A 25,002-nucleotide genomic window follows, 5' to 3' on the forward strand; every position below is an offset into this window, starting at 1 on the left:
TTTGTGTGGCTTCATGAACCTTCCCCCAACCCTTCCTGCCTGGAGAAGAMTTCAGTTCATTTTTTTTCAGTTAAAGATGGAGTGATACTTTGAAGCTTGCAGCTGCCCTAACASTCATGCTGTGGACCAAAGAAACAATATACTTCATAAGAATACTTTTAATGACAGTCACGTTTTATAACTCAAGATCATAAATTTGGGGCTGAGAAGAGAATAGGGTGTTATCTGTATGGAAGAGACATACTTTCTTCAGTGGGGGTATTTCTGATTTACAGTCTTGTTACTGAGAACGAGCTTTTGTCCCTGGAACCAAGGCTGTGCTAAGACTTAGTTAAAAGACTTACTGAGTATGTCAAAATCAGCTCAGGTGGAATTTGCCAAACATGTTACAACATGTGAGAAAATCCTTGTGTCATGTTTTTGTAGATTTGGAGGAGGGGGGGAAAAAAAAAAGATTTCAAAACTGGATTGGTTTGGCTTGAAGGGCATAGCTACCCAGCACAGTGCAGGGCGTAGATCGCACTATACGCAAGCTTTAGTTCCAAGCTCATCTAGATACTGCTGAACAGAACTGCATTCTGGTGTGTAGATATTCCATAAGGTCTTTGTAACATTAGATCACTGCACCTGTAACATAAGGTCACTGCAACATTAGTTTATTGTACCCAGTGGTTTGGGGTCTAACTGTCAGCTTTTATSTATCTCTATAGAGTTGGTAGCACACTCGTTCACAGGTTTGTATTTACATAGTGTTCAATATCCAATATTGCTGAAGATTTATAACTGTCAGTGTGTAAAGGCACCTAAGCATTTAAGAAAAATGTTTAAATTCATGGATGCTAAGGCAAAATATGTGCCTGAATTTTTTTCTAATATGTATAAAGCAGTAATTTTCTCTTTTGTGTTATGTCGTCTTATACTTCATTTCTGTTATTTATATAATTGCATGTTCCTTTCAACTCATTGTTATTTATGTGCAACACCTTTGTATACATTTTCTGTTTTTTTTTTTTTAAAGTCAATATAGTAAGCAGGTCTCTGAACACTTGTGTCATTCAGTTCTCCAGTAATTGTTATGCTTACAATTTGAAGGTATTTTTTTAAAGGCCTTTTCTTCTGTCTTCGATAATTACTTGTAACTACATTGATGTTTAATGGAAGTAATGCTCAAATCAAGAGCATCTGCAACTACAAATGCATCTGTGCTACAGCTGCAAATAATCTCATTGGCTTGATTTCTTGAGGATGTAGTTCTGCTTTCTTTATAGCTTGAATGAAATTGCATCAGCTTCACTTTGCTGAAGTTATTCCTAGCTTATGTGACTGAGCACAAATCAAACATTTACTGTGGAACACAAAACTGCAGGTTACTAATTCAAACTGCAAACCAGTACTGCAGTACTCATGTAGAACAGCTGTTGTCTTAGCCATATTGCAGTACTTTTGGGTATATTTTATTTGTTTCTGAATGATTCTTGGTTTTGCTCTTATGTGTTTATACAGTTCTACTTAGTGCTGCATTCTTGTGGGCTTGCTGGAAGAGTCACAAAGATCTGAATGTAGGAGTTTACCATGTACCTGCACATCATGAGGATTTGGAAGACATCAGTTCTTACTAAGAACTGGATTTGAGAAGCTGGAGATGCACTGACCAGGTACAAATGTAACCTTGCTAGGGAGATCTGAGGCTGGGGTATGGWTGCATACGCCTGATAAAAAAGACTGATCATTTTCAGTGAAGAAGAAAATCCAAGATCCCTTGGATGTTGTAAAAATGTCAAAAGACTTAAGATCTTTCCTGTCTCCAAAAAATAATTTCACTCAGCACTGTGACTTCTAAAACTAAAAATCCTGTGATAAATGAAACTCTGCTAAAAGGCTAATGCAAAAATGGTAATTTTCCAAAAGCTATGAACTATAAGAATACAAACATTTCTTTTAGCAATATGATAGCACATAATAATGCAGCACTCAAGGGCTTTTTGGTAGAAAATCATAAACAATTGGGAGCAGAGAAGAAACAGCAGTTACAGAGGATTGAATGCTGTATTCCAAGTTTATCATCAGTCTGTTTTTCAGTGCATTTGCTGTCCAGCTAGTATTCTAGATCTTTTTTAAAAACAAAATGTATTTGAAGCAGAGAGGTTTTTTTTCTTCAGTTGAGACCACTTCCTGCTGCATTTGACTATATAAAACTTGATTAAGAATGTTCTGTGCTGTTTTTTTGCTTTTGATAATATAAATACATTCTACAGGTTCTAAGATTTATACTTCTTTCATTAGAACAAAGCATAAAATGATGCATTGTACTATGATGTATTGTAAAACTAAGACACAACTATTGCTTTGCTTTCAGGGTGCATCAGTAGCTATTTTGGGAATGTCAAACATCTTACAAAGGTCTGGCATATATATATATGCTAGATTAATTTGCACATTTCCCAAATCAAATGCACATGCAGTATCTTGTTCTTGCACACATCTAATCATTTGTGACACTCTTTCTTTGGAAGGTTTTGAGTGTACAATCAACAGATGGTTACATGAGCCAGGTATTACGATATTTTTCATCTGGAAAAGATAAACAGAAATATGATTTTACCCATGCCTAGCCATTTTAATTCACACATAGTAAATAGTCTATAATTTTATAATTTTACTGGTAACACTTACCTGCAGGGAAACATAAGTTAGAATATCTTGTAATGTTCACAAGTCAGGTATGTTGGATTCTGTATTTCCTGATCATAGCAGCCACAACCAAGGTATAAAAAAAATGAATATTATGCACTATTCCTTCTCCGGGAGCAGTAATTGTGTCTGTATCCATTATTTCTCTCTCTTGCTATGGATATGCTGCCATTTTGGTTGGTTTTAGTCTAATTCAGCTTGTAAGCTCCTTGGGGCAAGGACTGTCTTTTGATTTGCCATGCATATCTGCAGCAACATATAAATAATAAATGAGCCTTCTGTATGTGACGTGTCCTCTTTGCATATATTTTAGGTTGACTGAAGTGCACACTTTCTTGAATTATTCTTCGCAAGGCTCTGATCAGACACTTCCACACATAACTCAGGCATGCTGTTCTGGATGAAGATGAGCCAAGGAAAGCAGCAGTTGCTTCTAGGTGGTTGTTATTCATGTTTCAAACCTGTCAGGGGAACTATAGGTAAATCAGTCTGTCAGGTTAGTTTAGAAGCTTCTAATCAACACGAGCTGAGCAGCACCAAGCAGAGAGCAGAAGCAATTGCAGTTATGCTGGTATACCTGATGGGACAGTGTGGGGCTGGGGGGGGGAGGGGGGGGTGGAGAAAGGCAGTTGAACAATTGTGTCTATGAAAAAAAAATGTTTTGTCTTGCACTTTATACTAATTTGAATTCACACTGACTTCAGTAATTGCAACTCTGCATCTCTGTTCACTCAATAATAGAAATAACTGTGTTCTACTTTCTTAACAATACACTTGTGTGCATCCTCCTTAGGACATGTGTGGGAATTCAGACACACAGTGGAATTCAGCCTAAGCCACTTCACTGCAGGAAGATGTAATTAAAGGACAGCCTTGCTCTGTCCTTTAAGCCACTGTATGTGGACCATGGTGCTGGGTGGTCATGTGCCCATGCAAAATCATTTCCGTCCTCCTAGCCTGTCCAGCAAAACTGCAGTAGTTCATCAACCAGGTATTCTTTCCATTTACAGAGAAGCAAATCCAGTTCCTGTTTTTAGAGCAGTATGCTCCGCTGTTCCAAAATCAGTTGTTCTCCTCTCCACTAGAGGGTCTAAGACACTGCCAGTGGAGGTGGGATTAAAAAAACAAACAAACAAAAAAACCCACTTAGAACTGAAGTTAAAAGTAGAAAATGTTAGAACTGCAACTCCAGTTATTTTCCTATAGCAGCAGACTGTGGATGCCTGACATTTGTGGAAAAACACACATTCTTAATRCCTTAAACACACTCAGCTGGAAGACTGAAAAACGGAATACCAAGGATTACATCTACAGAGGGAACTGGGCTGTCACCTGCCCACCTGGTGCACTCCTATACCAAATGTGTAAGCTTTGAACTTCACACTGTGGCTGACTGTGACTCCATGAGCTTTCGTCTGCATTTGTGCTGGCTACCACTCCTCAAAGACCTCTGTTTCTAGTTGCACCATCAACTTCCAGCTCAATTATGTCAAGAACTTAAAGCCAACTTGCAAGAAACCTTGACAAAGCAAAAAAACAGACAGTCTTTGTACAGTAACTGGGAACTCACTGCTCTGGGTGACAGGCCTCAGACCTTCATAAGTGGTTGTACTAAGCAGCTGAACTCATGCATCTTTGCTGCCACAGAAGATGAATGGTAACAATTCTACAAGCTCGTCAAGGGACTGTCTAGCTAGGACTGAAGAAATACCACAACAGACTTGCTGTTTGCAGGTCTGTGTTCCATCACCCTGCAAGTGTTGCTTCAGCAGCAGCAGACCAACAGATCTCCCCCTCCCCACCCCTGGAATTGGTACCTGGACTCAAAACTCCTTAGTCATGCTCTCACAAGAGATGTTACTGTTTCTCAGTTTTCCAAGCAGAATGTTGCAGCTGGCTGGGGCCATAGCCCAGCATGATTCTTCTCAGATGTCAGTTTTGCTTGCACATGGTATGGTCATAGTTTCTGCAGTTTATAGACAGCAGATTTTTCTAAGGTGAAGGAAAACTACTACTTTATATTCAACAGTTAGTCAAGTCATGTTACCCATAGATTTATTCGGCAAGCAACCCTCTGCCTGGGCTTTGGTTGCCGAGAAGCTGACAGGTACATATGCTCATTATCTGCAGCAGGACACATGTATGTGTGCAGAAGGTAGCTGGTCAAAAGATCTTCAAGCTAGACAGGCAGGACAAACTAACACATCTCTAAAGCCTGTCAGTTATTTTAAGAAAGAGAAGTAATTTTTCTCTTCTTCCCTACCTTGTATTAATTCATTAGCACCATGAATACTAGATTGAGATTTGTAACAAAATACAGTCAACAGAGGAATCATTGATGTCTTGCTGTAAGTTCTTTGCAGTTAAACCAGTTACTTGAGTGTCTGGAAAAATAAAACTTGCTCACCTTACTGGATGAATGACTGTGATCCAGGTCTTCATTCCATCCCTTTAGTTAAAGTTCCTCCATCTGTCCATGAAGTACTTGCGTGGTCATCAGGTGAGCTTAAAAGCAAGCTAGAACCCAGATCTGTAGCTTGCTGAGGAGAAGACACATGGGGACTGCATTCCTTAATATAGGCATAGAGTTGTTCAGGTTGAGCTTACCTCTTACTATGCCCAAACCATTCCAAAACAGGTAGTTTAGAAGCCAACCTGAAGTTGCTGCTCTGTACCATTTCTTCCCTAATTACAAGCTATAACACTCATATAAACACATAGATGCATATAAACTCATATATATGCCAAGCCATACAAAAGCTGCTTGTCCTTAAGTCTGACCTACTGGCTAGTACCAGCAGCTTTAGAAGGCAAACCATGGCAGTAAAAAGAGCAGGATTAAGAGAAATTCAAGCAGTTCCTTAATTATAGAAGTGATGGAAAAMATGGCTATTCTTTGGGGATTTAAATAAATGGCTGAAACTATCCTACTGATGATTCTTGATGGATGAGAAGGTTTTGAGAAACATGGTTCTCTGGCACATCATAGCATTCTATCACCAGACCATCATCTTATTACATTCCATTAATTAAATTAATAATCTTATGGACCGCTTGGGTTTGTTCCTAATTAACATTGCTGACTCCCCCCCTCAAAAAAAAAAAAAAAAATCTCTTAAGAGTGCCATTACATGTGCAAAGACATTGTACTCAGGCACTGGAGAAGTGACAGTGAGAGTGAGTGTGTGTGTATGTGTGTGCGCATGCATGCGTGTGCCTCTGCACATCCCATTTCTACCTGCTGAGAGAAGGGTTAAATTTTCAAAGGTGTATCTACAGGACATCCCAATTCAAATCATCTTAAAATTCACTAAGATAACTAACTAAAACTTAAGCGGCAATGAGGAAGCTAGCAGCGGATCGCTACAGGTCAAAACAAATGATATTTACTTAAATTAGTATAATTTCCTCAGACAGTCTACTGATCCTGTTAAAGCTAAGCACATGGGGTGAATTGGAACAATCATGACTGATACAGTTTTAACTTGTAATAGTGAAAAGAATTCCAGCAACCTGTAAAACACAGAGATGAGTCAAGAAAGTCAGTGATACATGCCATGTAACGAGCGTGGAAAAAAAGTGAAGACTTGCTGAAAACTTTGTTTTCCTCCGTATGGACTGATACGAGGAGTGTTATATTCCCTACCTGCTCCTTTCTCTATCCCTCCCACCATAAAAACCCAAACTTGTGGTTTTTCTAGTGACACAAGTTTATTTAGTATACAATAGTCATTACATCTCTGTACAACAACATATTATAAAATAGCTGTATGTTAGATTTGTCCAGCAGAATATTGAAACAAGAACTGAAAATATAATTATGGATCTCAAAGGCTTTTCTCTCCTCTAAAACATTCTGGCTACTTGATAACATTTTGGCTCTGTTATCTAAAAGAAATAAGTCTTTCATGCTTGCAATTCCACTGATAATGCACAACTTACTTACTTACTTAATAGTCCTTACAGACAATATATAACATATTGCAGAAATCATGATGGTCTCATTCATATAGTGCACTGCCACAAGTGTTGTTCATGGGGATGAATCATACTTAATACGATGAAACAGATGCTACAACAGCCACTTGGAAATAAGATGCATTGGGATGATGTAGTTCAAGAATAAGCACAAGTTGTTACAAAAAAACTAAGAGTTTTAACGCAATGTAGGTGTATTGTGGAAAGACACAGGAAGCAGAGAAAGTAATTTTCAAACAAATAAATAAAACACCACGTATCTCCTAGAAGTCTCAATATACCCAACGTCTAGGCACAGGGAACGCAGCCCTTTTTACCCGGGGTGCCTCAGCCCCGCACCCTGGCAGAGGCTGACCACTCGCCGCCGCTGGAGCCCTCCCCAGCATGCTCTGCTCTGCAGCCAAGCCCTTAAATCAGGGGCATGAAGCAGCTGCTGAGGCTGCTAGGGTCACTGTCCTGATGAGCATCTTCCTTCTGCTGAGCTGGTAAGTGGTCTGCTCCTTGGCATTTTCTGTTTTATAGAGATTAGTCTTCTGAAGATTTTACTAAATAGCCACTGAAATATGTCTCTCCGTCCAAAYTGGTATTTTTTCAGGTACTAGAACGGTTGGAATTATTTAAAAGTCACAAACTGTGGAGGCCTTAGTGACTGCTAACTGCAGAAGTTAAAATAATTTTGAAAATACTGTGAATCTAACACCTCRAATTTCTACTATGCTATTTTGAGGGGTATTTGTGTTCTAAGGAGATAGTACTCTGCTTAAAARTAATTTTGTTATTGTAAGGACTTCTTAACTTCAGCTGTTATCTAGAAATAAGTTCTGAAAATTATAGGCTATGGTTGGATCTTGGAATCTTTCACTTAAATYGGAGAAAGAAAGTTTATGCACCATTAAAGAAAGACACAACCACATTTTAAAATAAGACAGTACAGCCTAGAGATACTTTACCTTACCTGTGCTTGTTTTCAATTACTGTAAGGCACTCATTGAGGAATTCACTGACCCCTGCTTTCAGCAAGAACAGGCATGCATCATTATGGGCCTAATTAAAGTTTTAATACTGATTAAAATATTTTATTATTGTCTTACGCTAAACTGCAGTGGTCTCCAACCTCATTAAGGGATACAGGATTGAAATTATTCAGGAGTTTCTGTTGCTCAGTTTAACAGTCTAGCTACTGCCAATGTTTGATTTAAATRCAGTCTGATTAAAGCACGCTTTCCTTCTGTATTAGCATGAAAGTGCAGGAAGATGTTGAAGGTTATTTAATGAGTATTTACTGAATATAAAATTGTTTGAGCATGTGACATAACTGTCTCTCATCTCTTCAGTAATTTACCTTACTACAACTGAAAAGGGAAAACATTTAAATCACTTGGAATTGAAACACAGCTCAGTTGTGGAAGTTAATCTCATTACACATCTTGATTAAATTAAATGTGGAGTTTGCTATCAAAGTTTCTCATCATTAGAAATTAATTGCAGTGATAATTATTGTAACTGAGTTATTTGCACAAGCCACAAACACTCTAATAGGTGTTCAAATGTTAATTCAATGTTGGCCTAGAGGCACTTGATTATTACTATTCTGTTTTTCATAAGAAACAAATGATCCTAGTAGATACCTAATTAACTTGGAGAGTACTGTTAGACTTTCAGTCAGGCTTAATCTCTGATTTCAATATAAAACCAAAATTGCGCTAAATTACAGTAAAAGTGAGAAGCTATCTACATAGCATTTAAAAGGTGAATAGAATTACAAAGTTCTAGCCTGGAAAAAAGACAAAGGCTACAAACAAATCAAAAGTTCTTGGATACTGAAGCCTGCCTTCACTTAATCTTCTAAACCAATTCAAAAAGAACCCCTGTCATTTTTTTTTTTTTTYYGGATAAGGAGCAAGGACATAATAACAGCTTTTATTATGCTAAAAATGTAGCTTTGTATTTGAAATATCGTAAAGCAAAAAAAATACCTGAACGTATTTTAAATACYCAAGTTTCCTACCAATTTGAAAGATGAATGTTTCTTTTGTAAGGGTGGCTTGTAAGGTTCCATTCTGGTATTCTACTTCTGGAATGCATGCAGGGTGAAAGGGATGCCCTGTGGTTTGGAAAGCAAACAGAAAATAATGGTGTGAGAATCCAAGCAGAGGAATTYGTTGTTTGTTTGTCCTGAGCATTGTGAGAGGATACAAACATGCAACATGTATCAAAAGCATGCTCCAACCTTAATTCTCATTAGAAATGCGTAACACTCCATCATTAAATGCGTAATCCTATAAACCAGCATGTTTCTGTATCACTAAAAACTGCTGTACAATCAGATTAAAACAGACTAAAACTTGTTTGCTGATTCTGCACTTACTAATTCTGCAAACATAAGCTTGGAAACTCATGTCCACATGTAGCCSCAACAAATTCAAAAAAGAGGCACTGAAAGAGCATAAAAGTTTGTCAGAAAGGATCAGATTTTAAGACTAAACCCAATATTGTTATTACTTTAACAGTTCACGAAGATAATGCATACTTAGTAATGCAGTGGCATGGGCTAATTTCATTGAATTTCTATCACTTTTATAGTAAAAATCCAAAACCAAGAGCGGAACTTTGTAGGTTAGCTATTCTGTAGTGGTCATGCAGGCAGGTCATTTTGTGTCTTTTGGTTGGTTAAAAATGGAAAGAATGTATWTCCTAGGTATTCAGAAGGTCAGACTAGATAATTAAAATAGTCCCTGCTAGCATATACTTGTGAATCTATGAAAATTTTGGCAACATCAAGAATGTTATCAAAATGAGGCAGTCTTTTGTTTTTTTTAAAAAAATTAAACAAGTTATTAATGTAAAATGTACTACAAATGTGTTACATTTGTAAACTTCTTCACAAACTTCTGCATCTTCTAATGTGGACTCTAGGATTAAAATACTGAACTTGAAGCCATTGTTGGAAATGTTATTTATGYTTAGCAAGCTTGTAAACGTGGAATGTCTTATTTTGAAACACTCTGGTGAAGTGTACAGTATAAGAAGGCAGATTTTTTTTAATTTCCTCACAGAAGCGAGGATACAACGAAGGTTTCAAATCAGGTTCATTCTCTCCCAAACCATCCATGATCTGCAATGAAAGTGAACAGATATGTGAAATATCTTTAGCCGATTCATTGTTATAAGCAATAATAAGAAACTGAAAGCAACCGTGGCAATACATTTAGAAGGACAGACCGGTCAGATTTGAAAACAGTGACTGTGTGAAATAAATGGGAGGAAAAAATGTTRAGGTTACAGTATCATTGTCTCTATTATTCATAAACAGCTGATGTGTCAGTGGCACCTATCTGTTCTTAGTTATGCTGCCTGCAGGGGCTACATTAACTCCAGAAATGCTTGAAAATTCCCTTGACACAATGGTGTAGCACACCTGTCAGCTTTCCTGAGGCAGCTGAAGCTGTGCCATGATTTACTCCCTGGAGAGGAATACTATGTGTGCACTGCTAACCTGATGCTCAGCAGGAAGTGATTACTTACTTTCCCCAGGTTAAAGTCCTCCTTGTTAATTAGCAAACACCATTAAAAGTAAGCAGGGTTCATTCTGGCAACTGTAAGCATGTTTAAAGGCTCTGTTAGATTTACTTTCCACTGTCATAATRAAGTGGAAAAAAATCCAAGCTGCTTCAAACCAATTACAGTTCTTCCACAAAAAACTTAACAAAACATAATTTATTTCTAAAATTTTTATAAAATACTTACATGACCATTAGCTACATCAAGGAGGTCACGTAACCGACAGCCTCTACTATGTCTTCTTTCATAACATATACTGTCTTCTAGGATCACATAATCTGTGCCAAAGGATCGCAGTATTCTGTAAACATCTTCAGGAGATCTCTTGGCATAAATCTGATAAATCTATAAAGGAAAAAAACTAACTTGTAAGACAATAAGTACGTTATTGCTATGCATTTCTTTGTTTGCTCTTTCATGATTCCTTTACCTTGAACTAGAAAAAAGAGATCTATAATCCATACAACTTTTTTCAAAATACATACATATATATGCTGTATCCAGTAGCAATCTAGAGTTTCTATATTACAGCTACTATGATGCCAAATAGCATTGCTGTTGACTACAAAACTGAAAGATAATGAATCATGCTGCTGTCTGCATAAAGTCCTTGGTAGACACTGTAAAGCTCTTGGAGACTGTYTGTTCTATAGGGAATGACAGTTTTAAGCTCGCTCTCCAGCTCTGTGTGGAGGTGGTTTCTATATTAAATGTAATGTGCTATTTGGGAACTGAAGAGAGTATTAGGCAAATCAAGGAAACGCTTCACATAGGTTAAAGAATTGGTTGAGAAGTAGGATATATTAATCCCAACAGAACCCAAACCTGCTCATTCAGAACTAGCTTGGGTATCTAGGTATAGTCATTCAGACATATACCAGCCACAAGAAGTGAGTCAGCAGATCCCAAAGTACTACGAGTTTCACAAATTAAATCCTGGGACTGCAGCTGAAAATAAGCTAAAGCAATGGGTAAAGTGTGCAATGCGACTACCAATGTGTTGTTAGAGATGGCAGGTGTTTTGTGGAGCGGAGCCAGTGACAAGGATGAGTATTAGCTGAAACAACCAGAATATTCTTACCTGTTTTGTYCTCTCTCTCAGATGCTTATCTTCATAATGGGGATGATTAGTTAAGATCCGTCCAGTGCACAGTTTGACTCCTGCTAGTAGCTGCATGCTCCCAGCAAACACTGCTGTGTTTGGAGTGTTTGACCTAAACAAATGTTCACAAGTCTGAGAAGTCTCTGTAGGGGCATTTTGGCTTCAATTACTACAGATCAGAAACAAAAATACTGAAAAAATTCTTCTGCCTCTCCCCTTTTCAAGGAGCAAACTGCTGAAGCAAATGTGTGCACYCTTTCCTCTCCCTCTCCCCACAAGATGAAGCCTTAAATTCCAATATTCCTTTTAAAAGCATACTCTTAAAAAGCATACATTTGTGAAGTGAATAAATTGCAATAATAAATACATACTCCTTAAATATTGTAGCATACCTAATGAAAATATTTATGGAAAACACAAGCCTAGAAACTTTAACCAACTTCCGTGTTTCGGTTGTTTTTTTGCATTCACATGTCTGCTGAATATTTATAAATTTCTATAGCCTCATTTTTTCTTTACTGCAAGAAAATTATTGTAACTAAGATTTGCATCTCATAAGATACTCTATATAAAACAGATAAGCTAATCTGAACACAAGCACTTCTTGTTATTGCCTTGCCATTCTCTTGGAATATGAATGCAATAAAAACTTTCCTAATGTAAGACAGACTGATCTTCCCGTTTGGATAATCATGGGAGTGAAATAAARTAGTCCTGAAAAAGTCACCCAAGTCAAAAACTATGGCTGTGGAAGAATGATGCAGAAGATGCTAGATAAAAATACTGTTAATTACTGCTGTTGTAAGTTTGCCTAAAATCAAAGCCAGTGCCTGGAGTTGTTATCTGAATGRCAGTTCTGGTATTTCAGGATTGTCTAAATATCCATTATGAAAAAATGATTTCTGCCTCCCACCCTCATGAGTTTGCAACCTAAAATATATGAAAAGGCACAACAGTAGGACACAGCAGACAGACATGAAGTAAAAATGCAAGGCAGTACAGATTACTATAATTAGGCTAATAAAAATGTGTCATAGCCACTTGCGTAGCTAGTACCTAGTGCTCTGTAGGCATATAGTCAAAGGGTGTTCTGTGAAAAGACTGAAACAACAGAAAAAACTATACATTAAACAAAGTAAAATGAAATTAGAAAGAAATGTGAATAGACACCTAAACTCCACACACATCCATCTATGGCAGTGACTGTGCCATGCCAGGGAGCACTTAGAAGCCTTTTGAAACCACAGCTATAAATTCAATCTGCTTTAAGCTCCATGACAGGCTTGAAAATGTTAAGAGACCAAGCATTAAATTTTACTATTGCCTTCCATGAGATAATGCTTAGAAATAATATTTATTACAAGCCCCTCYTAAATATTCTAGCATTAGTATGTTAATCTCATCTAGAGAGGACAGAGATAGTATTTTTAATATGCCAGTTTAACTTTACTGAAATACTAGTTTTTCAGCAGTTTATAAAACCAGTTCCATTTTAAATTCTTTTTCTTTTTTAATTAAATCATTCAAAGACATCAGTGTCATGAAGTAAGTGTTTCATCAAAATGTCTTAGAACTTAATGCTACACATACGTAATGGCCCTAGGACTAATCGCTGAATCTGTAACAAAACACAATTCTTTAGACTAAGCTGAAAAGAGCATGGACTATGTTCACAGTGGGGCTTGGTAGAGCTCAAACAYCTAAATAGAAAATGATGATTCTGAAAATAACTTCCATATGCAGGTGTGTTCATGCCTGGTTCAGCAAAGATCTCTAGTGCTAAATGGCTGTTTCTGTTCAAGATCAGTTTAAGTTTTGTAATGCTCAGCTGTATTCATTTCTGCCTCAGCCTCACCAAGGCAAACCTTCACCTATGATTCCTGAACAGCCCAGTATAATGCAAGCTTACAGGATAAAACTTTGGTTTGAGAGGYTTTTGTTTATTTTAAACAGTTCCCCCAAAATAACCTGCAGGAGTAGTTGCCTTTAAGTCCCTTTTCCATAACTTGTTAAAACACTTTTGAAAGATGAAGAAGATTCTGGTTCAACTCTTTCCCTTTCTAAGRGCATGCTCTCTTACCCAGAAGAGGTGAAATTATTGTTGAATGTGKTTTTTTAACTACCAGGTATTAAGACAGCTGTGCCACTTCTTGTTCTTCTAAACACAGGCAGAAAGCACTGCCCCTCGCTCGCTTTTCAAAGCGGTGGCTTATGTGCCTTGTTCCCAGAGGGAGTTTAGAGTTGGGTGTTCCAGGGGAAAGCAGATGTAAATCTCAGGGAAACATGTATAAGTCAGAGAAAATGATGCAGCTTAAGACATATCACTACCCCTACCTTATCGGGGCCAACCTGGATGGTTCCCCGAGCAGCACGTAGCTACTGCCACTGCTACTCGATGAACTCTTTTCCTGTGCTTTCCTGGTAATGCCAAGAAACCAAACTCGGCACTAGGCTGCACTGCCGTGAACAGACAMCTGGGAACCGGCACGCTCAGCTTATGTGATGCCTGCCCTTCCTATTCCTAGCTGAAAGGACTTGAGCTGGTAGCAATTACCGAGTCTTTATCTTCTGAAACAGCCGCTAGAGGGAGACTTGACAATTAACTAATAGTCTTCAGGTGCAGCATGATTCCTCTATTTGTGCCAGCCTCTTTCTCTAACGCTCCCACCTGAGTCAGACACGAACTGCTGTGGTCTGTATCCAAGGCAGCTAATGTGCTTCAAACCACTGAATGACACTTCTCTATTATAGAAAAASGAAGCAATTTTTACAAATGTCTGAACAAATGATGTATAAAATGAAAGGATAATTTGTTATTATAGCTTTCTGCCAAGCTCCATACCACACTGCCCAACCTGCAAACAATTTATTCKGTACAAAATGTCACTAAATAATGACAAGGACTTACAGGTCAAACTGATTTACATTATATAATTTAAATGTCACTCCAAGTAGACCTGATGGCATTTTCAACAAATAATCTCATTTATTTTTGAAGCTCTAAGCTTTCAACAAGTTAATTACATCTGAACTAATGGGTAAACTAAGGCCTATAATATAATGTGTGAAGCTTTTCTTCTTTATGTTTAAGAATACAGAGAATTACATAAGTACTGAAGAATAACTCATTAAAAAGAAAATATTTTATAGAAATTACAGGTCTATGCCCTACTTGTGCAAACCTTAAAGTAGTAGTAATTCTTTCTTTTATTAAGCTGCTAAAGAATTCTTGTGTGCTTGTTTTAAGGAAGTCCTACTGGAATGGCAAACATTGCAACTATAGTTTAMCTCATCAGAAATAGAATGACCATTTCTGTTAAAGTCCTCCAAAGCTGAACTCTGCAGTCAGCTTTCAAAGCTATAGTACCCGACAAATTTCAGATTATTCTTTTACTAGCATCTGGATGTGATATGAGTCTATAAAGCAAAGGGATCACAYAGAAGGAGATTCTGAAAAGGGCCTCTCAAATATGCTACTTCAGAATATTTTTTTCTTAAAAAGTCTTTTTATTTCCAGAAAATAATATTAAAATATTACAAGATTAGCTGAAAATGATAGGCAGCAAAATATAGTCAATGAAATTGTCAAAGTTCTTTCATTTCTCTGGTTTGGAAAGACTGAAAACAGCAAAAATAGAAAAAGACAGCCACCAAGAAAGAGCAATAGGATGTGTCTTTTGATAGTCCCAGCCCCAATTTTATGCATGCATATTTTGCTCTCATAAAGGAGTGCACTTGCACAGTAGATAYAAACCCAGTTCTAAGGCACCATTAAGTACATGCCTGAATTTTACTGACAAACCAAGGGTCAATCACAAAGCATAAGCCCTAGTATTTAAGAAAAATTATTAAAAAAAAAAATAGTACCACTACCTTTAAAGTGTGAAATATATGMTGAATTTTGGTATGATTACCCTTGATCATATATCAGGCACCTAAGTAAGTAAGAGTGAAGACTTAGAATTTACAGTTGGATTGAAATTAACAGAAATTATCATCATTGAGACACAGGTATACCACTTTCATAACCKTAGCTGCTTATTTTTAGATCTGTGGGGGTCTCCAATATAAGGCAAAAATTTGCCTTATTGTCCCACACCAAATCAAATACACCTGACACAACCATGCTCTGCCAAMACTCAGTTAACTTTTCCACTGGTATGGCTGTACTTTGAGACTTGTAACAAGCTTTTCTATGCTTTTAGTAACTGCTTATGGTCTTCTAATGTGAGATGAGAGCTGTGAACTACCCTGGATCACTGGTGGAACTAGAATATATTAAAAGTGAGATGGTAGGCAGAAAAAAGCAAGAGACTGGCATAAGTAAGATCACTATAACAAAATYTGTGCTCTGTAATTGATGCAATCAAATACTATGCAAAAACTTTATTATAAACATATAAACCGGTAAACTACCTGGAAATGCTATGGCAATTTTAATTAGTGGAATAGTGTATTTTTTTTAAAAAAAAGACTGGAGACATTCTACATTGGACAGATGAATAGTTGGCTATTATTCAGACTGTGTATTTGGAAAAGTTAATATGCACTCAGATCTAAGCAGATAGAAGGGTGGTCTTGATGTGGAGAGACTGCAGTACAGATGAGTTATTCCTAATTCAGTGCTACACATGACAAATTGGGGCTCTTCATGCTGAGTGTTAATAATGAATAATTAGTTCTTGACACCAGTGGAGCATAATGCAAACTTGACAGATCATTACCTATAGCAGAACTATTGCCTGTTAGTACAGTAAAATATTTTTCTTACAAATTATAATTTAAGTAAAGAAAATGAATCCCACCTTGAGGAACATATCATAAATTGCTGTTGACTGGTATTTAATGCATAGACAATTAGCTTTTCTTTACATGAATAATATTTCTAAAAAATAAATTCTAAACAGAAAATCTCACTCTAATTGTCTGTCATGACTTAAAATGAAGAGAGGACAAGCATCAGTTTAGCATTCTCAGCACTAAGAATGTAAGAAAAATTATTCTCACTGGATCCAGTCAAATCCAGTTCATGGCTGGGAATAACTCCACATGCATATTTTATGCATAAATCTATATGTAACTCTATATATTGTACACTGGAGACCTGAACTATCAGACATTTACCATCTCTTAATAAAACAGCAGTGCTAAATRGAACTGGCTGGTAAACATTAGTCATGAGAACATGTCAATATGGYTACAGAGATATTAAATGATGGAAAAAACATGGCTTGCTTTCAAAATAAGTCAGTGAAGGTTTGCCATATATTTTGCTTGTAAATTACTCCTCCTGGCTGACGGACTAAAGAAATTCAACATTACAGAGCATAAAAATGTTGCTCAGGGTGGAATGGGCTTTAACTGCTGGCTGACTGGCTTYGCTTAAGTTCACTGTATGCAAAAGCACAACACAGTGCTCCAAGGAAGTTTTACAAACAGTTCAGGGCTAAATGTAGTACATTTGGATTTCCTTTYAGAATATTTTCCTCAAAAAGGAAATACCTTCCAAATATATTCAACTCCCAGGAATATMTCTGTTCAGAACTTCTCCTAAAAGTTTTTAGTGTTGATCTTATTTAATAGAATATACCCCTTAAGTTCAGTCCCCTAGAGAACACCCTATCTGGCCCTTTTCTCAGGATCTTCTACATGCAGTGTCCCAAACTGCTTCCACCTTTTTAAATACTTTCCTATGCTCTGCGAAAGGCTTTGTAAGAAAGCATAAGTGATGAGGGTAGGATTGAAATGATTAATTCATATTCCTGATACAGACTTCACACCTATGTTGTGTCTTGGAAGTTCAAGTTTGATTATAAATGTTGTTCAAGGCTTAGAACACACATTGGGAATAATTCTAATTTCAGTGTAATTAGGTATATTGAGGGCTCTGAATTCAGATTTGCATCCACTCTGCACACCAGAATTGCTATGCTCTGTAACAAGGTACTGTGTAAGTATGAACAACTTGGATTATTTTAAAGCCCAAGAAACAGACTGCAGGGTAAAGATTTCCCAGCCCTAAAACTTTGTACATCCAAGATTTCTAAAACTGTAAAGTTGAAAAGAGAAGGCCACCCAACAGAGTAGGTAGGAAGGAAAATTATTTCAATGCAAAGTATTATTGATGTTAAGAGCAGTATTATGGAAGAACCTGACACCTCCAAACTTGACATCTTTTTAAACTGGGAACTGTGTGTGCTTATGGGAGCAAGTGGAGTAAACTGCTTCCAGACACACATGCAATGCACTGCCACAATCCTGAACCAGCGCWGAGCAGGCTGGAAGACTACATCTAACTGTTGTCCACAGCCATTAATAGGCTAACCTCTAGGCAGCCCACTCCTCCTTAACTCTCCTCATGGGTCATCAGAGTTCACTGACAACCTGTGACAAACAGAAGAGAGCACTATACGTAAGAACATTAGATCTGTATAAATAGCATTTAAATTAAACAGAAGAAAAAAATCCTCTTACTTAATCCAGTTCATCAGCTCCACAGTGTCTGGGTCATAGAATTCTCTCAGCTCTGACAGTTCATCCATTATTCCTGGCCAGAACTAAAATGAAAACAAATAAAAACAAACTGAAGGCAGAATGAACAAGAAAAGCTCTGCATGTTGGAATGGGTATCTACTTCCTCTCAGTTAGCAACGGATCTTGTCTGGCACATGGATGTTGCAAGTCATAAGCATATCTACACCTCTTATGAAGGAGGTGACTACCATTACAGTGTGTGTGTGTGTGTATGTAGGCATATATTTATATGCCTATATACATATAGACAGTTTTGGAGCTTGAGATCTGCAGCTTATGCCAGATGACCAGAGAAGAACAAAATGACCAGTTGTGGTGAACCTGAGAACAGCTTTTCTCAGGCCTACCTGGAGGGTCTCAGAATTCTTTTAGCTGGTAAGAGTATGCCTTAAACTCAAAGGAAAACTAAGAGTTGTTACTGAATGTTACTCTTGTGTATTACATCTACATTATAAGCAAGTTGTTCCAGTTCCCTGACTGGAGAATAAATTTAAATCCTATAAAGTTACTCCTTGATAGAGTGAGTTTTAAGAAGAGAATCGAGAGATACAAATGTTAACAGTTCAAGATATAATAGTCAAGCCATCAAATAATAGCTATGATGGCAAGAGAAAAGGCACTAGAATTAACATAATGCTATTATCTTTAGAAAGGCAGCTTACACCTAGAGAAGGATGTAGAAAATGTCTCAATCTTTATCAGAACCTAAAATCCCTGCATGTGCTGTGGATGCCATTAATGCATTCCAAAAGGTTGAATCAAAAGAGAACCATGAAAGCAGAAGAAAAGTATGACTGAATAGTAACATCCAGTAGACTATTTGGGGAAAACAGGTATTTCAAAATTTACCAAAGACAATACCTAAATCAAATATGGAGGAAAAATAAGAAGGACTGAAGTAGATTTTGAAAAACTAACAAAAAACTCCAACCAACCAACCGAACAGAYGACTTTAACAGATTTCTTGTTGTTTAAGCAAGTGAATATTCAAGGGCAAAAGGGAACAATTAGGAAAGATAATTACAATGCTAATAACTAACTGATGGCTTTGCATCAGTCTTACTACAGAGAATATGAAACATATTGCAAACCTGCTTTCCTTAGATAAAAAGGATCCTTGGCTTGCAGAGTGAAATGTCACAGGATAGAGTTAGAAAACCCTTGTAATAACATAAAAAGCCATGTATCATCCAATCCAGATAGTATTCMTCCCAAGAATGCCAAAGAATTTGCAAATGCTGCTGCTGTGCTACTTAGCAAAAATATGYGATCTTTCATAAAACTGTGATTATGTAGGAAGACTGGAGAGCAGCAGATATAATTGGCCCAATCAAGGGACTTATTCGTGTAACTATATTCCTTCACGAAGGTTGGAAGGGACCTCTGGAGATCATGTAATTCAACCCCCTTGCTCAAGCAGGGTCACCTAGAGCATGCTGCACACGACTGCATTCAGGCKGGTTTTGAATGTCTCCAGAGAAGGAGACTCCACCACCTCTCTGGGCAACCTGGTCCAGTGCTCCGTCACTCTCACAGGGAAGAAATTCCTCCTCACATTCAGACAGAACTTCCTGTGGTTCAGTTTCTGCCCATTGCCTCTTGTCCTGTCACGTGGCACTACTGGAAAGAGTTTGGCCCCATCCCCTTGACACCCACCCTTAAGGTACTTGTAGATACTGGTAAGATCCCCCCTCAGTCTTCCCTTCTCCAGGCTGAACAGGCCCAGCTCTCACAGCTTTTCCTCATAGGGCAGGTGCTCATCATCTTCATAGCCCTATGCTGGACTCTCTCTAGTAGCTCCATGTCTCTCTTGCACCGGGGAGCCCAGAACTGGACACAGTACTCGAGATGAGGCCTCACCAGGGCTGAGTAGAGGGGCAGGATCACCTCCCTCGACCTGCTGGCAACATTCTTCCTAATGCACCCAAGGATACCATTGGCCTTGGCCACAAGGGCACATTGCTGGCTCAAGGTTAACTTGTTCACTAGAACTGCCAGGTCCTTCTCTGCAGAGCTGCTCTCCAGCAGGTCAGCCCCAAGCCTGTACTGGTGCCTGGGGTTATTTTTCCCTGGGTGCAGGACTCTGCACTTGCCCTTGTTGAACCTCAGGAGGTTCCTCTCTGCCCAACTCTCCAGCCTGTCCAAGTCTCTCCGAATGGCAGCAGAGCCCTCAGGTGTATCAGCCACTCCTCCCAGCTTGGTATCATCTGCAAACTTGCTGAGGAGGCACTCTGTCCCCTCACCCAGGTCATTGATGAGTAAGTTGAATGAGAAGCGACTCAGTTCTGAGCCCTGGGGAACTCCACTAGCCACTGGGCTCCAACTAGACTCCGCACTGCTGATGACAATCTTCTGAGCTCTGCCTTTCAGCCAGTTCTCAATCCACCTCACTGTCTGCTCATCTAGCCCGCACTTCCTGAGCTTTCAAAATCGTAATCTGTTGGTCTCTGGGGGCAAAGTCTTCAGGAAAAGTAGTCTGTTGTCAGATGCCTAAATTAGCAACAGAGATTTCCGTCTGGATTGGAAAAAATCTTATAGGCTTTACATTTTCTTTTGTTGTTTCTTCTACACACTGTAAAGTTTACAAACTTTAGGCTTAAAWATATATATATATAAAAAGTACACGAAGGACATACACAATGAACTTTGGTACAGCCAAAGGTATGACTGACTGCTCAGATGATTAGCATGAGCAGAGCTAAACTACAAATATATACCTTKGACTGGAGCAAAAGTACTTGGCCATACTGAAGATTAACAATCCATTCACTTAACTTCTCAAACTGCATTTTTACTAGCAAAGAAAATTCAAAACTATTTGGCAAAAACCAGGAACTCTAGAGTTGCTGACGCTCTGAAACTGATTTTAAGTGCCAACAACTYATTTAGAAATGATTGATTCATTTAAACACAATTTGATGAATGCTACTCTGCCGAGAAGTAGTTAAATGCTGATACTGGACACTGATACTACTGAAATCTATATATAAAGATTATGAAGTGAAATGTAAAGAATATTTAGTACTGCAGAGATGTATGTATGTATGTATGCATGCATATGTGTATAAATGTATTATCTGTAACATAGCTAAAGTATGCATGCAAATACTCCCAAACTTTCACTTTATGTGAGAGATACTGTTTGCTCTATTCTAATGAAGAAAACTTGTGTAAAGAGAACTGCAGATATCTTGCAGGACTTATAGCATGCTGTATGTGTAATCTGAAAGCTAGCTAGAGTTGTAGCTGCATCTGTAGCTGAATAAATTATTTTTCAAGTGATGTATTTGAGATTGTACTAACCATATGCCTCAAAAGAGGCTTTCATTAGCTTATTCAGTATTAGGATAAAACTCCTATTTTGAGGAATGGCATTGAAGCTTATTTCCTCTCACAAATGTAACCATCACAGGTAACAGAGTACAGGTTTGCTTACTACTAGTTCAAGAAAACTAGCCATGATGGCCAGTTAAATTGTGTGTGCGCTGAATATGCAAAGATATTCATGCAATCTGAACATTCATTGTGCATAAGCAGATGAATTCTTATCTGGAAAGGAGGTAAATAAGTCTCTGACCAAAATCTATTTGAGCTGTCAGTTTGGTTATAATGGTTTTGGAAGGAGAATACATAAACCTACTCTCACAGTAGTAATGGAAGGTTTCTAGGATTCTCTTGGTAAGAATTTTTATTCTAACCATTGCCAGAGAATCTGATGACAAGCTTTATCAGTGTGTCAGACAGGCTTTTTTCCTAAAGCCTCACTAACTCTTACAGCTTTGCAGGAAAGACATACRTATCCAAATATATCCACCCATCTGGTACCTGTATTTTTGAAGAACTGTCTTTTCAGAGACACAAAAAAATTTCCTAAGAGGTTAACAAGTTTCTTTAGTCCCATTGAACACTTTAAAAAATTATATTCTTAATGTCAACATAAATTATATCCCATATTTAGAAGAAACACAAAAATACGGCTTTTCAAGTAGACTGAGCACAATCGGTAACTGAACAAAAGCCTGTAAAGTCCTTGGTGATTTCTTCTGACTTCAGAATTAAATCTGACAATATTCAGGAACTTCAGATCTGCTCATGAACAGTGCTGGAAAATTCTGAATTGATATCTTACGTTTGCCCATCTATGAGAACGCTGTGCTCCTGGCACCACCCATGTCAAAAGAAATRGCAGTATTTCAATTACTTTCAGAAATGGAGTGGGTAAATGGGGAAAAGAAAAATCCCTAAAAAGTCCTCTAGCAGAACAGTAAGGAAATTTAAGTGGAATACTCAGTGTTAAGTTTACTTGATAAACCGTTATAGTCTTCTGTTTGACTTTGTTACCCTATTTTAAAGAGGGGGGGGGGAAAAAAACCCAACAGACTTCCAAAGCTCAGTCTATTAGCAGCTTTCTTAATTATTATGCTTTATTACTACCTTTTTAACTTTAGTAACACAGATCACCTTGAGTTTCTGTGGAGGTAGTGATTTCAGGGAAAACTTATTGTGCTAGATATTACAGAAACAATCTCTGCATCAAAGTGGCTTCTGATTTATTTTTTTTTTGGTCTTTGTAAATATACATGGAAAGAATGGTCTGTCTTTTCATTAAATTAATAGATTTCTAAATTAATAATTTAGAAAAACCTTATTTAGTCTCTCAATCTCTTTCAGCAATAATTTTTAACATGTTATTTTAGCTTGGTGTTCCATAAATATATTGTTTCACATATTTTCATATAAAAGTTTAACAGTTATTTGCTTCTGGGACAGATTAAASATAACAGAACTATTTGACTAGTTTAATTCTGTACATTTATCTTAAAACATATAAAATGAGGTACATTAGGATTATTTCTGCTCCTACAATGAATCATTACACAGTTCAACAATCTGTACCTTATCTGCAACTTAGTAATTAACAGTTAAAAACTGGAACAGACAGCTTACCCTTTMAGAAAATTATGCATGYAAATCACATCTGGTAACTTACACAAACAACTAGGCCAACACTTCTATCTATGAACAAGTATTTTGACTTCCATGAACTTAAGCGACCCTTTAGGCATAATTTTGTATGCATAAATGCATATGCAATTTAAGCAGGCTATCATAATTCTTAAAATTCAGCTAAAAATCTTGTATTTAATTACATATAAGACAAAATCCCTTTAGCAGAAAAGGAAAATCATATGCACATAAAAAATGCAAAAACTGGAAGAAAAAAGTCTTACCTTATATGAAATGTACAGTAATGTAATTATTGTGAGAGAATATCTAATCACATATGTCTAAGAGAAATCACAAAAATAAACACTGGTTAGTTCTGGTGATAAATTTATTTGGTTAGACTTAATTTTTAATGTATTGATCCCTGATAAGTTTGTCACACAATGGAATTTTAAGATCCTATTCTAACTCTGTTTTAAAGTAAACCCTTATTTTAAAAAGTAATATAAGCTATAGAAAAAGTAACCTACTACAAAACTGATAGTTTGTATCTGCATACTTAAACCACAAAGTGAAAAAGAAACCACTATGTCATTCAGTGTAACAGTGTAGATGTCTGTTCAGGATGCTGTGATGAAGATATTTTAGTAAAATTGTAGTGATTTTTCATAGCTGCATCTATATTGCCATCTAGTGTATTCAGATGGAACTGTTTAATATATAAATATTAGAAAATACATTTCACGTATTAAAATTAGTTTATACAAACACACTTCAGCAATACCTAGACTAAAGGGACTACAAAACATCATTCATTTGATACATGGCTTATAACACTGAGTCTTGATTGTTTTAGCTTTGGAGCAACAGATTTTTGTAAAATGCAGTAAGTATAGTGCTAACCCTTCGTGATGTGTAGAGACGAACACATTTCAGGATCAGTCCCCATACTTCTGTACTACACAGACCAAAAGATGCAAATACACACATGTGKGATGTCCAGAGGTACTTCATTCTGGAAGAATACAGAGAAGTTTTTGCTGATTATTCACAGCTCTGCTAAACTGTGTTGATGAGATCAGYTATGTTAGAGAAATTTTGAACACAACTTTCTTAGACTTTTAGGACAGTGAAAGAATTGAGTAAAAATCAACTTTCCCATTAATTCTTGAGCACATCTCTGCTCCCAACTTTGTGGCAAGACTTTTGGGAAGTGTCTCAGTCCAGAAGATGTGCATCAGGAGTAGCTAGAGAAGGAAGGTTGATGGCCAAAGYAGATTACGGCCAGTATATTTTATACTCTTAATAAGTTACACTTTTTCTCGTAAAATCTTTCAGTAAAATGACTTTAAAAAAAATACCTCATTGTGCTTAATGCCAAACATCCAAAAAGAACKGTGTGAATCAAGTTGTAAGCAGCCCCAGGCTTCAGTGCTATTGTGCAGTCTTCCATTTTTTCCATGAATTTTCCAGCTTTAGTTGAACCACTGATTAAATACAAGAAATAAAGTGTTATGTCATACACTTCAAACAGTACAGTTGCATGCATTTTAAAAACTATTCTATCCTTCTGCTGCTAGAGAGAAATACTGTTGCTATTAGTCTACAGTCATTTATTCTTCCAASAGGAAATACTCTATCTATGATATAATTAAGCCTGATAGCACTAAATTGATACAGGACRGGTATTTTTCACAGTTTTTTTCACWTTTTTTTTTTTKGAAGTATAATGGGTTTAAATGAGCTATTATAAAAACAGACAAATGTTTACAGAAAAGCATGCCTGAGCAGCTTGGTYTATTGCTTTAAGCACCTAATCTCATAGGTCTTATTAAGCGAGCTCTTAATGCAAGTGAAGAACTTTAACTGTGATTTGTGGGCTGTGATGGTGTATTTGGATTCTACTGAAGGTGTAGAATGGAAGTTAGCTTACAGAAAAGAAACACTGAAAGAACTGGTTATTGCTTGATGTAGGTGGAAGACTAGTAAAGAAGAAAGTTTGGGTTTTTTTGGGGGGATGTGTGTGTGTGGAGGTAATTGGGATAACTGGGCAGTATTTAAAAACTACGGTAAAGTTTGGGATTGTATTTACAATTACAAAAATACAGAGCTGCAGAATCYATTTGTTTTTGAATTGATTGATGTAGTTAGTTTTGCAGAGCTTGGCTAAACGGTACAAAATGCCTTGC

General features: G+C 37.2%; 1 protein-coding gene across 2 annotated transcripts in view; it reads right to left on the reverse strand.

Moving 5' to 3' along the window:
* Positions 1-5,098: 5,098 nt before the first annotated feature.
* DPY19L3 (dpy-19 like C-mannosyltransferase 3) overlaps positions 5,099-25,002 on the reverse strand; it is a 39,346-nt gene continuing 19,442 nt past the window's right edge. For both annotated transcript variants that reach the window (XM_085303782.1, XM_085303781.1), the window contains 7 exons: positions 24,175-24,300; positions 23,717-23,828; positions 23,098-23,154; positions 17,807-17,889; positions 11,312-11,444; positions 10,417-10,575; positions 5,099-9,784 (listed from right to left, as the gene is read on the reverse strand). In XM_085303782.1, the coding sequence (XP_085159908.1) occupies positions 9,623-9,784; positions 10,417-10,575; positions 11,312-11,444; positions 17,807-17,889; positions 23,098-23,154; positions 23,717-23,828; positions 24,175-24,300 (832 nt within the window). In that variant the 3' untranslated portion in view covers positions 5,099-9,622. The remainder of the gene's footprint in view (positions 9,785-10,416; positions 10,576-11,311; positions 11,445-17,806; positions 17,890-23,097; positions 23,155-23,716; positions 23,829-24,174; positions 24,301-25,002) is intronic.

This window comes from Rhea americana, unplaced genomic scaffold, assembly GCF_003343005.1.
Source record: "Rhea americana isolate MKP2758 unplaced genomic scaffold, rheAme1 scaffold_20, whole genome shotgun sequence".
NCBI lineage: Eukaryota > Metazoa > Chordata > Aves > Rheiformes > Rheidae > Rhea > Rhea americana.